This window comes from Rhinoderma darwinii, chromosome 4 (assembly GCF_050947455.1).
Source record: "Rhinoderma darwinii isolate aRhiDar2 chromosome 4, aRhiDar2.hap1, whole genome shotgun sequence".
In the NCBI taxonomy this organism is placed as follows: domain Eukaryota; kingdom Metazoa; phylum Chordata; class Amphibia; order Anura; family Rhinodermatidae; genus Rhinoderma; species Rhinoderma darwinii.
Genome location: NC_134690.1, coordinates 258,216,300 through 258,235,313, shown reverse-complemented (window position 1 = coordinate 258,235,313; position 19,014 = coordinate 258,216,300). Strand labels below are relative to the sequence as shown.

Here is a 19,014-nt window from a genome sequence, read left to right as displayed (position 1 = left end):
CAAGGATGTTGTGCTCCCAGCACAACGTCATCAGGTGAGCACCATTCCCTTCCCTGATGTAATACAGTTAAAAACCTTTGGATGATGCACCATGTGCTCCGTGTATTTTTTTCTCCCTATCTTGACTTTTTCAATGGCTTTTGTTGTGTGATATCACACTGCAGCAAGTTATCAGAGTCAAGATAAAGATGGCAACATCCGTACCAGTATCACGAAGTACAGGAGCAGCAATAGAAAAGTACTAGTGGTGCACTGGGGGGGGGGGGCACTGTCTGGCTGGCACTTTTATAGGTGGGCACTGTGTGGCTTGCACAGTTATGGTGTGTAGTTGGCAGTAATCGGGGCATCGTGGCTTGCACAGTTGTGGGGGTACTTTGTAGCTGCTACTGTTATGGGGGCACTGTGTGGCTTGCACGGTTATGAGGGCACTGTACTATAGCTGGCACGGTTACTGTGTCAAATGGGAATAACACTTTAAGGTTTATTGCTGTCCTTTGGAGTGGTGCAATCTGACAATTGAGCCCTTCACATTAGCGGCATGGCTTCTATTCATAAAAATGCCATGACATCTATGCCGGATAAAATTTTCAAACTGATTCTGATGGATCCCATTTATTTGTAATGGGGTCCATCAATGTTCCAGTATTTTTGATTGCAAGAATAGCATTACAGACTGCAGTAGCCTTGCTGTAAAAAAATACGGAAACTCCTGCTGCAAATATAAAAATGGTAGTGTGAACAGAGCTTTAAAAATATAGGTCAACAATATATCATTCACCTTGTAACAGGTCATTTCTAATGGAATCTCTCTTTTTTTAAATCTATAATCGCTTTATTAAGTTTCTCTATGATATACCTAGGATCAGAGCTATTATCATGACTCGCATAGAGTAAACATTTTTGTTTTAGATATTTCCTAGATTTATTCATAGTGGACTGTTTATTCAGCAGCATTTGACAGCTAATCTGGTTATTGCAGCAATGTCATGCTTATTATGTGGTCATTCTGCAATATTGAAAGGTTGTATTGATTACACTGTCAAAGTGACAGCTCTTTACAATAGTCGCAGGTAATTTTCTGACATTGATTGTGGCTTTGATTGATAGATTTTGGTTGTAAGTAATGTTTCATCCATTTAAATCTGTCACATATTAGCATTAGCAGACAATTACGATACATTTGTTCATGAACTGAAAAATAACTTAGCATGACTCCAATAGAAAAAAAAAAAGAACACTTCATTTCATGCATTCATTTTTATTTTACTGTTTAAGTTTTGTGCGTCTCTGTTTTAAATAAGTTTCTTCTAAAAAGGTTGTGGATTAGCTTAAAATCTTTGCTATTTGGTATTACAGCTTTTCTTGGGGTGACCAGCAATATGCCATTCCAGACTAAAGGGAGTATATCGTTCTCACCGCTATGTAGAAAGAGCAGAAAAATGGTGTAACAAATTTCATAGACAGACAGGCAACATATATGAAGGTGTAATGTGCATGGCTTATGGGGGTCTTAATGGTATTGTTCCATATATTACAAAGGCTCTGATACTATATGCAATATTAGAAGATGGTAGATAATACTTGATATTAATAACATTTACTTTATCTATTAAAATGTAGAACCTTTACCCTTTACTCTTGTATATTTTGCAAATTACCGTAAACCAAAGTTACTGCCTGATTTGCCACAGATTTTGCAGTGTGGACATTATCTACAATGCAATTTCCTAACTGGCATGCAGGTTCCTCTTCTAAGTAAAGGGTTAAAAAGTGTCAACCAGAGTGCTCTTTGCTATAGTGCCACTTATCATTTCCTAGCAGTGAAAGAAATCAGAGTTTTCGTAGGTTGGACAGATGACCTACCAGCTAACTAATGTTAGAATGCAGAATTTTACCCCAAAACATCATGGTCCACAATTCAATTTATGGGTGATGTTCGTTTTACAATTGTATACATGGATAAACACTTTTTTAAGAGATCCATTAAAGACGTTTCTCTCGGACTAAGTTTAGTCCAGTTTTCTTGTTTACTGCCCATCTACAAACAAATGTATTACAGTGGCATTTATTCTCATATTCATCTATTAAACAGATGCCAGCCTTGGACAATCCCTTTTTGATAGAATGGTCCCAACTGACAATAATCTGACCACAGGGTGTTTTATTGCTTGAACCCCTATCAATCAGCTGTGATCTGTAAGGGAACCTATTCAGCAAGTGTTTAATTCCTCTGCACTGCCACCGCAGGAGAGATGAAGCATTACACAGTTACCATAAAAATCAAGGGCTGGCAAAGTAATGCACGGACATGCTTGGTCTTCCAGATCTTTGTAACCACTCTAGACTCCATCTAAGAGAAAAGGATCCTGATTGCCCTCCCCCATCAACTTAGAATTCTGAAATCTGGTATTTAAAAAGGGGTTTTCTAAACTAGACAACCTCTTTAAGTATATACATAACATTATGTTCTAAAATAATAAAGATAAATTATAAGAATAATATTTGCACTCAAGTGTCCCAATTGAATTGAGTTCTCAAAATCACGAATAAAATAACTCGAAAGGGCTGTAGAGATTCTCATTTATAAGGAAAATCAAATTTTTAGAAATACCCGTCATTTAAACAGAGATAAAACATTCATATTTCATGTATATTGAGAATTCTTTGATTAAACCTGAAAAGTTTCACTGTGCCAGTAAATTGTTCAATCATTTTTTATTTGTATAACGTACTCTATTTTAGATTGACATATTATATTGTGTTTTTATTGAAACATATATTGTCTTTCAGAGCAATAATGGAACACAAAGAGTTGCTAAAAGTACCCTGGGACTGGCAAATAGGTAAGCCATTTAAATTCCCTCATAAATAATGCTTCACTAAACAATGAATAACGGCCTTGCAATCTATCAAAACCCGAGCCACTTCATAACATTTCCTAAATGAGCTCTCCACCCACTGACTTAAAGAACATTTACTGCACCATTATCTTGGGTAGAGAACAGCACCAAAAGGAGAACAAGGTGGAAATAAAATCAGAGAGGGTGACATTTTCACTCTAACATGAACCTAAAGAATATAAAGACTATTAACAGCAATGACCATAAAAAAATAAATACTAAATATATTCAGATGCATAATTCTAAAAAAAATAAACTTGCCCAAGGCAAACTGTGCATAAACCATACAAATGAGATTGCAGCAATATAGGCCTGCATAACGAATACATCTATGTCTGCCCAAACTGGTATTTAATTGTACAAGGACTTCTATTTGTTCTATTAGGTAATTGGGCCTTTTGGTGAATACATAAAATATTTTGTATTAATACACTAGTAAAATGCGTATCATTTGTGCAGGAGGTCAGTATTACAAGTGTATACATGCAAAATAGTGAACAAGATGTACATGTACAGTGAATATACAATAGACTCAAGTTTGTTAATTCGGTTAAGGATACGAAAACATCTGTCTTGTTCAGGCTGAAGAGGCGTAAGGTATTCAAGACAGTATATAGAAAAGAAAACGGACTACTAAATCTATTCCACTAATAAATTTCCAATACGCTAAGTTGATTAACTGTTGGCTACAGCTTAGATGCATTTGGGCAGACATTGATACCCTCCTCTTCATCTCTATAGAACCTCTAGAACAAAATATTTGTGGGGTTGCATGGTAATTCTTAAGTCAAATTTGGCCTTTCAGTTTATTACTTATTCACTTTGTGTGCCACAATAAAAAAAAATGTATAAAAAAAAAAAATGGTGTATGAAGGCATCTCTAGCGCATTGTTTTAAATATATATATTACTATATAACTTTTTGCCTCAAACAATACTTCAAAATTACCTGCAATTCAAAGTACACATATATATTTTTTAAATATATGGTTTTCTATCATTGTCTTTGCTATTGTCTGATTCCTTACTTTTGTATCTGTTCTTTGTACTAAAACATGATTCAAAAAGGTTGGGTTATGTACTGGGACTACCATTTGTCTGAATATCTCATCTCAACTGGAATACTTACCGGTGGATAGGATTGTCATTTTCTATTTTTATTAATGCATCTGAAGGAACTGAACTCCAAAGGGTCATCTAGCTCAATTCATTGGCATTTAAAATTCCTCATGTACATTATGTTTAACAGATTTTCAGGTTTTAAAGGGGTGGTATGTTATTAGAATTATTATTTTTTTCTTTAAGAAACAAATCACACTTCTTTAAGTAAATGGGGCTGACCTGCAATATCAGACACAACCCATAGGCAAGTGGCAATGTTTCTAGGAAAAAAATAAATCAAATATTTTTCCCGATCCCATACCACACACACACACACAATAGAAACTTGCAGAATCCCAAAATGTGGAGACCCCTTTATGTATGAACAGATTCAGCAGCAGAGTGTTTTCTAATTGTAATGCTTGTCTTTTTTTGTACAGGTCTGTTGTATGTGGGATTTACCGCCTGCATGTTTGGCCTATATAGCTTCCTTCCTGTGGTTATAAAAAAAACAAGTGCCACTGCGATCAACCTCTCCACATTAACAGCAGAACTCTACACCTTTTTCTGTGGTCTTTTCTTGTTTCATTACAAGGTGAGTTAAAGTTCTGCTTCACCTAAGCAAACATGGGATATAGCTTCAACATATATATGTATATATATACATAAACAAAAGCAGCACCGCCTGATGTAGTATTGGATACAAATCCTCTCCAGACACTCAACTTGGTGTGAATTAGTAATAAACAAAATCCAAGTATGAGGCAGCACTCCAAATGTAGTGAAAATGAAGACCCTTTATTTACGAGAAAGAGAGAGAGAGGGAAAGATATATATATACATACAGTGAAGGAAATAAGTATTTGATCCCTTGCTGATTTTGTAAGTTTGCCCACTGTCAAAGACATGAGCAGTCTAGAATTTTTAGGCTAGGTTAATTTTACCAGTGAGAGATAGATTATATAAAAAAAAAAAAAAGAAAATCACATAGTCAAAATAATATATATTTATTTGCATTGTGCACAGAGAAATAAGTATTTGATCCCCTACCAACCATTAAGAATTCAGCCTCCTCCAGACCAGTTACGCGCTCCAAATCAACTTGGTGCCTGCATTAAAGACAGCTGTCTTAAATGGTCACCAGTATAAAAGACTCCTGTCCACAGACTCAATTAATCAGTCTGACTCTAACCTCTACAACATGGGCAAGACCAAAGAGCTTTCTAAAGATGTCAGGGACAAGATCATAGACCTGCACAAGGCTGGAATGGGCTACAAAACCATAAGTAAGACGCTGGGTGACAAGGAGACAACTGTTGGTGCAATAGTAAGAAAATGGAAGACATATAAAATGACTGTCAATCGACATCGATCTGGGGCTCCATGCAAAATCTCACCTCGTGGGGTATCCTTGATCCTGAGGAAGGTGAGAGCTCAGCCGAAAACTACACGGGGAACTTGTTAATGATCTCAAGGCAGCTGGGACCACAGTCACCAAGAAAACCATTGGTAACACATTACACCGTAATGGATTAAAATCCTGCAGTGCCCGCAAGGTCCCCCTGCTCAAGAAGGCACATGTACAGGCCCGTCTGAAGTTTGCAAATGAACATCTGGATGATTCTGAGAGTGATTGGGAGAAGGTGCTGTGGTCAGATAAGACTAAAATTGAGCTCTTTGGCATTAACTCAACTCGCCGTGTTTGGAGGAAGAGAAATGCTGCCTATGACCCAAAGAACACCGTCACCACTGTCAAGCATGGAGGTGGAAACATTATGTTTTGGGGGCGTTTCTCTGCTAAGGGCACATGACTACTTCACCGCATCAATGGGAGAATGGATGGAGCCATGTACCGTCAAATCCTGAGTGACAACCTCCTTCCCTCCACCAGGACATTAAAAATGGCTCGTGGCTGGGTCTTCCAGCACGACAATGACCCGAAACATACAGCCAAGGCAACAAAGGAGTGGCTCAAAAATAAGCACATTAAGGTCATGGAGTGGCCTAGCCAGTCTCCAGACCTTAATCCCATCGAAAACTTATGGAGGGAGCTGAAGATCCGAGTTGCCAAGCGACAGCCTCGAAATCTTAATGATTTACAGATGATCTGCAAAGAGGAGTGGGCCAAAATTCCATCTAACATGTGTGCAAACCTCATCATCAACTATGAAAAATGTCTGACTGCTGTGCTTGCCAACAAGGGTTTTGCCACCAAGTATTAAGTCTTGTTTGCCAAAGGGATCAAATACTTATTTATATGTGCACAATGCAAATAAATATATATCATTTTGACAATGTGATTTTCAGTTTTTTTTTAAATATAATCTATCTCTCACTGGTAAAATTAACCTAGCCTCAAAAAAATTCTAGACTGTTCATGTCTTTGACAGTGGGCAAACTTACAAAATCAGCAAGGGATCAAATACTTATTTCCTTCACTGTATATCTATATATATATATATATATATATATATATATATATATATATACAAAATAAATATATATACAAAATAAATATATATATATATATATATATATATATATACACAAAATAAATATATATATATACATTGGATTTAAGTGTCATAAACATTTAATTATTAGTTTTTCGATTAAACTCATGGATGGTATTGTGTCTAAGGCTGGGTTCACACAACCTATTTTCAGACGTAAAAGAGGCATATTATGCCTCGTTTTACGTCTGAAAACAGGGCTACAATACGTCAGCAAACATCTGCCCATTCATTCGAATGGGTTTGCCGACGTACTGTGCAGACAACCTGTCATTTACGCGTCGTCGTTTGACGGCTGTCAAACGACGACGCGTAAAATGACTGCCTCGGCAAAGAAGTGCAGGACACTTCTTTGCAACGTAATTTGAGCCGTTCTTCATTGAAGTCCATGAAGAGCAGCTCAAGATTTACGGGCGTCAAAGACGCCTCGCATAATAAGAGGAGGAGCTTTTACGTCTGAAACGACGCAGCTGTTTTCTCCTGTGCACATACCCTTAGGGCTCTTTGGATCATTGTAATCAATCTCAGACACCTGTGATAATTAGTTTGCCACGAGTGCCCAATCAAAGGAAAACTACTTAAGAAGGACGTTCCGCATTATTAAGCAGGCCACAGGTTTCAAGCAATATGGGAAAGAAAAAGGATCTCTTTGCTGCCGAAAAGCATGAAATAGTGCAATACCTTGGACAAGGTATGAAAACATTGGATATTTCAAGAAAACGTAAGCATGATCATCGTACTGTGAAAAGATTTGTGGCTCATTCAGAGCACAGACGGGTTCGTTCAGATAAAGACATAACGAGGAAGGTTTCTGCCAGACAAATTAATAGGATTAGGAGAGCAGCTGCTAAAATGCCATTGCAAAGCAGCAAACAGGTATTTGAAGCCGGTGGTGCCTCTGGAGTCCCGCAAACCTCAAGGTGTAGGATCCTCCAGAGGTTTGCAAGTGTGCGTGCATAAAGCTATTATTCGGCCAACCCTAAACAATGCTCACAAGCAGAAACGGTTGCAGTGGGCTCAGAAATACATGAAGACTAATTTTCAAACTGTGTTGTTTACTGATGAGTGCCGTGCAACCCTGGATGGTCCAGATGGATGGAGTAGTGGATGGTTGGTGAATGGCCACCATGTCCCAACAAGGCTGCGACGTCAGCAAGGAGGTGGCGGAGTAGGCCCCTTTAGGTTCCCTGACGGTGTGAAAATGACCTCTGCAAAGTACGTAGAGTTTATGACTGACCACTTTCTTCCGTGGTACAAAAAGAAGAACCGTGCCTTCCGTAGCAAAATTATCTTCATGCATAACAATGCACCATCTCATGCTGCAAAGAATACCTCTGTGTCATTGGCTGCTATGGGCATAAAAGCAGAGAAACTCATGGTGTGGCCCCCATGTTCCCCTGACCTCAACCCTATTGAGAACCTTTGGAGCATCCTCAAGTAAAATATCTATGAGGGTGGGAGGCAGTTCACATCAAAATAAAAGCTCTGGGAGGCTATTCTGACATCCTGCAAAGATATTCAACAGAAACTGTCCAAATACTCACAAATTCAATGGATGCAAGAATTGTGAAGGTGATATCAAAGAAGGGGTCCTATGTTAACATGTAACTTGGCCTGTTAAGTTTTTTTTTTATTGAAAGAGCTTTTGATTTCTGTAAATATGATCTCCTGATGCTGCAAATTCAACAAATTACCATTTTTATTCTCTTTACAACCTTTAAAATGTTTTGATCTCTGTTGTGCATAATGATTTGAAAATGTGCATTTTGAGTTTCTTACTTCTAAAAAAAAATCTGTTATCATTAGGAGATTTGTTCAATAAAATTCGCATTATACTCCAACGGTTGATGGCTTGAAGATTATACTGACTGTCATTTGCATTGACTATTTAGGAAAATCAGTGAAAAATAACATTTGCATAATAATTTGGAACGCGGTGTAAAATCGAATGGGATTAAAACATATGTCTGTAGGAGGTTAAATAATATGTTCTAAATTCAGAAATGATAAATTACATATGAATATTAGAAAAAAACAGAATATGCCACCACAAACTATATACTAGCAAGCAACTTGTGTGTTTAACCCCTTCCCAACATATGACATACAGTTACGTCATATCCGGGTAGGGGAAGTATGGAGCGGGCTCACGGAGTGAACCCGCTCCATATGATGCCGGTTTCGGCTGTGTTACAACCGACACTTCAGAGTAACGAGCGGGATCGAGTTTGAGCGCGATCCCGCTCGTTTAACTCGTTAAATGCTGCGGTCAACAGCAACCGCAGCATTTAAATCGTTAGAAAGCGGGGCGCGGCCCCCTCTAACAGATCATCGCGCCCCCCGCAACGCAATCGCGGGGGGGGGCGATGGTTGCTATGGCTGCCTGGGGGCCTAATGAAGTCCTCCGGCAGGGCTTAATATTTGCCTGTCAAAATCACGATATACTGCAATACATTAGTATTGCAGTATATCGTGCAAGCGATCTAACGATCGCTGGTTGAAGTCCCCTAGGGGGACTAATAAAAAAAGTAAAAATTTGTTAAATAAAGTTTTTTTTTGAGTAAGAAAAAATAGAAATATTAAAAGTTAAAAAAAAAAACTTTTCCCATTTTCCCCCTAGAGCAAAGTAAAAAAAAAAATAAACATAATTGGTATCGCCGCATCCGTAAAAGTCTGAACTATTACAATACATCATTATTTAACCCGCACAGTGAACGCCGTAAAAAAAAATTGTAAACGCCAGAATCTCTATTTTTTGGTCACCTAATCCCCCACAAAAAATGAAATAAAAAGTGATCAAACAGTCGCATGTACACCAAAATGGTATTGTTAAAAACTACAGCTTATCCCGCAAAAAATAAGCCCCCATACCACTTAATCGACGGCAAAATAAAAATGTTATGGCTCTCGGAATTTGGCGATACAAAATAAATTTTCTTTTTTACACTTAGGTTTTTACTTGTAAAAGTAGTAAAATATAGAAAAAACTATATATATTTGGAATCGCCGTAATTGTATTGACCCGCAGAATAAAGTTATAATGTTGTTTTAATTGCACAGTGAATTCCGTAAAAACGGCACGCAAAAAAACCATGGAGGAATCGCTGTTTTTTTTCATATTCTACCCCACAAATAATTTTTTCCCCATTTCCTAGTACATTATATGGCAAAATAAATGGTGCTACGAAAAACTACAACTCGTCCCGCAAAAATCAAGCCCTCATAATACTATATAGACGGAAAAATAAAGACGTTATGGCTTTTGGAAGGTGGGGAGGAAAAAAACTAAAATGAAAATCTGAAAGTTGTTTACGACGGGAATGGGTTAAAGGCTATGCAAACCTTTGATTTGTGATTTTTTATTGTTCTTAATAAATATGTCAGTCAGTGTGTTTGATGCAACTTTATAATTTGTTTTTATATTTATCCGTGGGACTGACGGGTTCAGTGAAAGTGCTTCCTGCGTGTTTCTGACATGCAGGATCCACATGTTATACATCACATCTAAGTTCATAACTTAGATGTGATGGATGACAGGTGGATAATGCGTGTCAGAGACATGCAGGACCCGCTGACACTGAACCCGTCGGGTCCGTGGAACTGACGATTCAGGTCTTAGCAAAAGATACAGATACTCTGTATACAGGATACAGAGCAGCTGTATCTCAAAAAGTAAAAATGATTTTGAATAAAAACTAATTGATAACTAAAACGGATCTCCCTAACAACCGGGAGAACAGCCCAGCTAGTAGTCGGAGGGAAGGTAATGCAGATAAGGAAAGACAATTAGTAGTGATGATCCAGCTGTCGTGGTTCATGTGGGAACCAACGACAGTATACATGGTAGGTGTAGGAGCCTGAAGAATAATTTTAAAGGACTAGGCTAACTATTTAGCCTTGAAAATAGACGACTAAGGGGGGACATGATTAACTTATGTAAATATATGAATGGCACATACAAAAAACATAGTAAAAACCTGTTCCATGTAAAACCCCCTCAAAAGACAAGGGGGCACTCCCTCTGTCTGGAAAAATAAAGGTTCAACCTGCAGAGGCGACAAGCCTTCTTTAGGCTTTATTCAGACGAATGGGAAAAACGTCCGTGCAACGCGCGTGATTTGCACGCGCGTTGCACGGACCAATATTAGTCTATGGGGCCGTGTGGACATGTGCGTGATTTTTACTCAGCGTGAGTCCGCTGAAAAAAAGTCACGACATGTCCATTCTTTCGGCGTTTTGCGCGCATCACGCACCCATCAATGGGTGCGTGAAAACCACGCATGGCGCACGGAAGCACTTCCGTGCGAACTGCGTGATTCGCGCAAGAGCTGTCAAAAGGATGAATTTAAACAGAAAAGCACCACGTGCTTTTCTGTTTACAAACATCCAAACAGAGTGTCTTTGAGATGAGCGAACCCGGACAACCGAACCGAACTCGTTTTGACCGAACTCGGCAAAAAAAATTCCGGTACGCGACGTCAGGAGATAGTCACTGTCCAGGGTGCTGAAAGAGTTAAACTGTTTCAGCACCCTGGACAGTGACTTCCGATCACAATATACATGAACGTGTAAAAAAAAAAGAAGTTCTGACTTACCGATAACTCCCGGCTTCTTCCTCCAGTCTGACCTCCCGGGATGACAATTCAGTCCAAGTGACAGCTCCAGCCAATCACAGGCTGCAGCGGTCACATGGACTGCCGCGTCATCCAGGCAGGTGGGGCCGGATGTCAAGAGAGGCGCATAACCAAGGACGCGTCACCAAGGCAACGGCCGGGAGGGAAGTTCTCGGTAAGTACGAACGTTTTTGTTTTTTTTAACAGGTTGCTCGATATTGTGATCGGAATTCACTGTCGAGGGTGCTGAAAGAGTTAACTGCCGATCAGTTAACTCTTTCAGCACCCTGGACAGTGACTATTTACTGACGTCGACTAGCCTCATCTCTATGATGGCGGCTGCGCGAAAATCACGCAGCCGCGCATCATACACGGATGACACACGGAGCTGTCAAGTGGTTTTTACGTCCGCAAAAACGCCACGCTCGTGTGAATCCAGCCTTACTGTGAGAACTGTGAATCTATGGAATAGTCTACCGCAGGAGCTGGTCACAGCAGGGACAGTAGATGGCTTTAAAAAAGGCTTAGATAATTTCCTAGAACGAAAAAATATCAGCTCCTATGTCAATGTGTAGAAATTTTGTTTCCTTCCTTCCCTTTTTCCCCTCCCCTGGTTGAACTTGATGGACACATGTCTTTTTTCAACCGTATTAACGATGTAACTATGTAATTATAAACTTATTATAAAGTTTCACCAGACACATTGACTGACATTTTCATGAAAAAATAAATATATATATATATATATATATATATATATATATATATATCACTTTAAAAGGTGTATATAGCCTTTAAAACCTGAGCATCGTGACAAATGATTCTGTATGCGCCTCACATTCCAGAAAGAATACAAAGTATATTCTTTTCCTTTTGTATCCTTAAAATATTCCAGACAGCATGCCTTTTACAGTAACAGTTTCCTGTAGGTGAATTTCATTTAAAACTTATCTCACTGCAGGCGAAGTATATGGGGGTATTCTGATATACCAATGTATAGTTTCCCTGGAGCTGCATTTTTAGTTGGTAGGGCTCACAATGACATGCTAAAGGTCACTTATAAACCACAAAAATCAGCCAGATAGCAAAACATTTTTATTTGTGACAATGCACAAATGGTATACCATAACAGCCATTTTCATACACTGATTCTCACCTTGAGAATAGTCTTATTATTTTGGCTTTAGTTTTCATCCTAAATAATGACGAGCTAGAGGGGACGGCCGCTTTATGTAATTTGTCCAATTTGCCTGTTTTTACCCACTGGCTATTTCAATAAATAATACTTTTATACTCAACAAGGAGTGCTGATCCTTTTCCTCTTGTAAATAATGTGTCACGTTGGGTACGTGGATCCACTGGGCTGTACCGCCTTAATGGTATGGCAGCTGGCCAACAGGACACAGGTCACAGTCTATAGTTTGTATAGGTGTACCTGTGGTAGCTCAGACAGTAGCAGGACAGGCTCGGCTGGGACTAGGCAGCAGGCAGGCACCAGGCCTGGTGTAGCAGGACAGGTGTGGTACTCAGCGCAGAACGACTCCAACTCAATACGGCACTTGGACCAGGATAGCACGGGATACAGGTTGCAGGTAGCAGGAACGGGAAACACTGGGAACTGGAAAACACTTAGGAGACCATTTGCAAAGACAGTCTAGGGTAATGACAACAAAGCTCAGGCAATGCAGGGAGGGGCAGAGCCCTTCTTATAGTCCAGGGTGATCTGGGAGCAGGATCTCCTTAACCTCAAAAGTATCTGATGAACCGCTGGGAGCTACTGCAGGACTAGGAATCTTGGAGTAGCGGTTCAGGACCACAGGTTTCAGAAGGGAGACATGGAGACATGGAAGGAGTTGGGGATCTTGAGGGTAGGAGGCAGCCGAAGCTTGTAGGAGACAGGGTTGATTTGTTGGAAAAACTCGAAGGGTCCGAGGAACCTGGGAGCAAACGTGTACGATGGCACCCTCAGCCGGATATTCTTAGAGGACAACCTGGAAGAAACTCGTCTTCTTGTGTCTGCCTTTCTTTTGATGCGGTCGACTGCCAGCAGCATAGAAGATCGGGTCTGCTGCCAGATTTGTAGAAAGTCCCTGAATGTAGAGTCAGCTGCAGGTACCTGGGACATTCGTGGGTGTTGGCCATAGAGAATGAAGAATGGGCTGGAGGCCGTGTACTCACTAGTGTGGTTGTTGTAGGAGAACTCAGCCCAAGGAAGCAGCTGCACCCAGTCATCATGCTGCCTGGAGATAAAGTGTCGTAAATAGTTCTCCATAATCTGATTTATTCTCTCAACTTGACCATTGGACTGGGGATGGTAGGCTGGTAGGCTGTTGGATAAAGAGATTGGCCAGTCGGGAAGCAGAAGGTAGGCCGGTCAGTGGAACAAAATGAGCCATCTTGGAGAATCGGTCCACCACCAACCAGACTGTACTGCAACCAGCAGAGGGAGGCAGGTCCGTGACAAAGTCCATAGCAATATGTTGCCAGGAGGCATCGGGCCCAGGCAGCAGCTGGAGCAGGCCAGCCGGTTTGGAGTGGGCAACTTTATTTGCTGCGCACACCGTGCAGGAGGAGACAAAGTCTGTGATGTATTTGGGCAGTGTGGGCCACCAGAACTGACGAGCAATCAGGTTTCGGGGCTTACGAGCACCCGCATGACCTGCCAGTTTGGAACTGTGTCCCCAGCGGAGGATTCTTCTGTCTGCCGGACACACAAAAGTACTCCCCGGGGGAATGTCTCTAACTTGCAGAGGGTTAACAGGGATTATGCAGGATGGATCGATGATATTCTGTGGAGACTCCATAGTGTCCTCTGTCTCGAACGACCTGGACAAGGGATCGACCCTCACTTTCTTGTCAGCAGGACAGTAGTGGAGCTCAAACTGGAACCGGGCAAAGAACAGCGACCACCTGGCCTGACAGGGTTTCAGTCATTGGGCCGTTTGGAGATAGGTGAGGTTCTTGTGGTCCGTGAATATCAAGATGGGATGAACTGTGCACTCTAGTAGATGTCTCCACTGCTCCAGAGCCAATTTGATGGCCAGTAACTCACGATCCCCAATCGAGTAGTTGCGTTCTGCGGAAGAGAAGAGTTTAGAGTAATAGCCACATACCATAGTCTTGCCCTTGGAACCTCTCTGGAACAGGAGTACACCAGCACCGAGAGAGGAGGCGTCCACCTCCAACGAGAACTGTCAAGATACATCTGGATGATGGAGGATGGAGGCTGACGTAAAGGCACTATTCAGGCTATTAATTGCGGATTCCGCCTCAGGAGTCCACACCTTGGTGTTCTTGCCTTTCTAGGTGAGGGTAGAGATAGGAGATGTCAGTGAGGAGAAGTTTGGAATGAACTGTCTGTAGAAATTAGCGAATCCCAGGAAGCGCTGTATGGACTTCAAGCTTTGAGGGCGTGGACATTCCAGGACGTCCTTTACCCTCTCAGGATCCATCTTGAGGCCTTGATCCGAGATGATGTAGCCCAGGAAGGGTAAAGCATCTTTTTCTCAAACACGCACTTCTCAAACTTGGCGTACAGGCGATTCTCCCTTAACCACAGCAAAACTTGACGGACATGTCTCTGATGAGTCATTGGATCTGGAGAAAAAATCAAGATGTCATCAAGATAGACCACAACACAAACATAGAGGAGGTCAAGGAAGATGTCATTAACGAACTCTTGGAAGACCGCGGGAGCATTACACAGGCCGAAGGGCATTACTAGATATTCATAGTGTCCGTCACGGTGTTAAATGCCGTCTTCCATCACGCAGGTCTAGCTTCGAAAAAATCTTGGCTCCTCGTATACTATCAAACAGTTCAGAAACCAATGGCAACGGATATATATTTTTTACCGTGATCTGGTTGAGACCCCGGTAGTCAATGCAGGGACACAGAAACAATCCTTTTTCTTGACAAAGAAGAATCCAGCTCCTGCCGGGGAGGAAGTCTTCCGTATAAGGTCCCTCTCCAAGTTCTCCTTAACATAGGCGGACATGGACTGAGTCTCTGGCAAGGAGAGAGGATATACCCTACCACGGGGAAGGGATGCACCAGGAATAAGCTCGATAGGACAGTTATACCACCCGGTGTGAGGGCAACGTCTCCGCCTCTTTCTTGCTGAAGACATCCGAGAACGCAGAATAATCACAAGGCAATCCTGCCAAGGACTTAGGCAGAGGAGGCTGAGTCGGATGAAGCTGTACCAGGCAGCGGTTGAGACACTCGGGACCCCTGCTGGAAAACCTCTCCAGAATTCCAGTCAAGGACTGGGGCATGTAGTCGGAGCCAGGGCAGGCCCAGCAGCACAGGGTTGACGGCTTTAGCCAGGACAAAGAACAAGAGGAACTCGGAATGGAGGGCTCCCACTTGGAGCCTCAGCGGCTTGGTCACAGCTACAACTTGGTCTGGCAGAGATAATCCATTCATAGATGCAACCATCAAAGGCCTCTCCAGAGGGGTTGTGGGCAACTGGAGAAGATCTACCAGGTCTCACGGAATGAAGTTAGCTGCGGATCCAGAGTCCAGATAAGAAGTGACCCGGTGCGTTCTCTCGCCGGACATTATGGTCACGGGAATGGACAATTTAGAAAAAAGAGCCTCTTCACCCATGGTTAACTCTCTAACCAACCCTAGGCTCTGGGGCTTTTGGGGGTACAGATGCACAAGATGGCCTCCGAGGCCTCAATATAGACACAGTCCCGAAGTGCGTCTGTGATGTCTCTCCAGGGTAGACAGCTTGAGATGGTCCATATTTAAAGACTCCTTTGGAGGAACAGCTGATGAGGATAGCAGGGGTTGCTGCAAAGTAGGAACCGGGCTAAGGATTCCTCCCTCCTGGCAAGCCTCTTGGAACCGTTCTTGGATCCTTATATCAATCCGGGTGGCCAGAAGGATGAGGTCATCCAGGGTAGACGGCAGATCTCGGGTGGCAAGCTCGTCCTTAATTTCAGGAGACAGTCCCTGCCAAAATGTAGCCACCAGGGCCTCATTGTTCCACAACAATTCTCCCGCCAGGGTGCGGTAGTGGATGGCGTACTCGCCCACGGAAGTGTATCCTTGGTGTAGGTTCAGCAAGGAGGCGGCTGCAGACGAGAATCGTCCAGGCTCCTCAAACACTGTGCGAAATTTTCGCAGGAACCCCTGGAAGTCACGGGTCTCTGGTCCTTGTTTCTCAGATAGGGTACGTCCATGAGGAGAGAGACGATGAAAGTGAACCTTGCGCCATCAGTCGAAAATGCCCTTGCATACAGGCTAAAGTGGATCTGGCACTGGTTCAAACATCCACGGCAGGTCTTCGTGTCTCCATCATAGCAGTGAGGTAACGGCAAAAGAAAATCGGGGATCAGCACTGCCAGGAGGTGTTGTCGAGGATCTGTACTGCCAGGAGGTGTAGTAGGAGGAATGGCAACTTGCACATCCAGCCGATGTGCAATAATGTTCAATGCCTGGAGGAGTTGGTCCTGTCGAGACCGTAGGTCTAGGATATCTGCCCGCATCTCTTGTGACTTCATCATGGTCTTGGATTGACCAGCGGGGTCCATGGCCTGAGCTTACTGTCACGTTAGGTACGTGGACCCACTGGGCCGTACCGCCTAAACGGTATGGCAGCTGGCCAACAGGACACAGGTCACAGTCTATAGTTCATATAGGTGTACCTGTGGTAGCTCACAGTAGCAAGACCGGCTCAGCTGGGACTAGGCAGCAGGCAGGCACCAGGCGTGGTGTAGAAGGACAGTCGTGGTACTCAGCGGAGCACGTCTCCAACTCAATACGGCACTTGGACCAGGATAGCACGGGATACAGGTTACAGGTAGCGCGAATAGGAAACTGGAATACACTCAGGAGACCTTTCGCAATGACAGACTAGGGCAACGATGACAAAGCTCAGGAAATGCAGGGAGGGGCAGAGCCCTTCTAATAGTCCAGGGTGATCTGAGAGCAATCAGCTCAATCTCACACATGTTTGCACTCCTGCTCCTTAAGGCTGGACTAAGCTCGCAAGCGCACCCTATTGTTTGGCTGCGGAACAGGACGGCCGCATGTGCAGACATCTCTGGAGAGAAGAATGTCGACAGGAGAGGAGGAGTTCGTGGTCAGCGACCACGGACGTTACATAATGATGAGCCTACATTTACAAATATCTCACTTGTATGTAACTTTTTTGGAACTTAAAGGGTATGTCCATCTTTGCATTCAAATTGGCCCCTAGTTGGTGCTTATTTACGTCAACATACCGCTTTCCCTAGAAGTGAATGGTAGCATGCCCTGTGGCTGATTCCCACCCTCTTTGTTTGTAACCCCTGCGGGGTACTAAAGAAGGGCATACAGCAAATAAATAAAGCGGATCTGTCATGAGAATATGCTATCCTTTTTAAGGGCAGGATATTATCATGACAGGTCCACTAGGCTATTTTACGGAATGACACACTGAATGTTGTTCAATTTGGTCAATAGCCAGTAATAAAATAGACCTCGGACTCATAGTTATGACGATCATTGTGTATATAGATAGATACATCAACACCGTCAATCATTGATGGACTATATATAAATGGAGTGAGCATGGAGAGATATATTGAACTCCTAGTCAAAATTGAAACTAGCTGCAAAGACAAAATAAGGATAAAGTAATACATATACTTGTAGTTTAAGTGGAGTTACCTTTTACAGCACCACACCTGTCCACAGGATGTGTGGTATAGCAGCTCAGCTACATGCAGTTCTAAGGAACTGAGCTGCAATACCAGATGCAAGCCATCTTTTTCTAACCCCTTTAAAACATACTGAAATTCTAAAATCACCTAGACAACAATGGAAATGGATATAGCCTATTGACAAAAACAAGCAGGACATGAATTTCATAAGTATAAGTATAGTTATTGATTACTTATTAAAAAGGTGTTGAACAACAACACAGATACATAAAAAATGTCATGAGACACACAGACACAAGAACAGATTCAAAAAACGAGGTGGACTCCCAGCATACAGAACTGACCCCTAATCCAAATAACAATACATATATGGGAAGAAAAGACAGTTGCAAAGTACTAAAAGTACAAAAGAATGGATATAATCCTGTTCCTCCAAATAGTGTAGTATTGCCCAAAATAACAATGATAACATGAACAGGATAAGGAATCCAACGTAAATAATACCCTAAAATGACTGGCCAAGCTGGAAGCAACGGCTAGGAAAGCGGAGTATCAGGGAGTCCACCACACCCAACAATGGAAACGGTCTTTAATCTTCACATATGTTGGTTTTTACATATGGTTGCCGTGAATGTACAGATTGATTTTAGATTTTTTTTTCTTGTCACATGGTTTTATTCATTCTATTTATGAAATTGAAGAAGGCAGATGTGATACCAATGGCATTCAGTCAAAATACATCTGTCACTTTTATAGTGAGTAAGAATGGAATCTGTACCTGACTAATGAGCCCACAGTTGTCTGTCTGATTATTACACACACACACACACACACACACACACACACACACACACACACACACACACACACACACATAGCTTTCGGAAAGTCTTCAGACCCTTTCACTTTTTTCACATTTTGTTATGTGGAGGCATTGTGCTAAAATGAAAAAAAAAAAAAAAAAAAAAAATACTTTTTTTTACATTCTTTGCAAATTTATTACAAATGAAAAACTCAAATTTTGCATGGGCATTAGTATTCAGACCCTTTGCTATGACACTTTAAATTTAGCTCTGGGTGGGCTCCCATTTCTATACATGGTCATGATTTGGAAAGACACACCACAGTCTATATAAGGTCTCACAGCTGAAAATTCATATCAGAGCAAAAACCAAGCCATGAAGAGGAAACAACTGCCTGTAGAACTCAGAGACAGGATTATGTGGAAGCAC

At 41.8% G+C, this 19,014-nt stretch overlaps 1 protein-coding gene across 1 annotated transcript in view; it reads left to right on the top strand.

Annotated features, from left to right (window-relative positions):
* SLC35F1 (solute carrier family 35 member F1) overlaps positions 1-19,014 on the top strand; it is a 357,370-nt gene that overhangs the window by 321,166 nt on the left and 17,190 nt on the right. The window contains exons 6-7 of the mRNA XM_075862418.1: positions 2,791-2,843; positions 4,441-4,595. Coding sequence (XP_075718533.1) covers positions 2,791-2,843; positions 4,441-4,595 — 208 coding nt within the window. The remainder of the gene's footprint in view (positions 1-2,790; positions 2,844-4,440; positions 4,596-19,014) is intronic.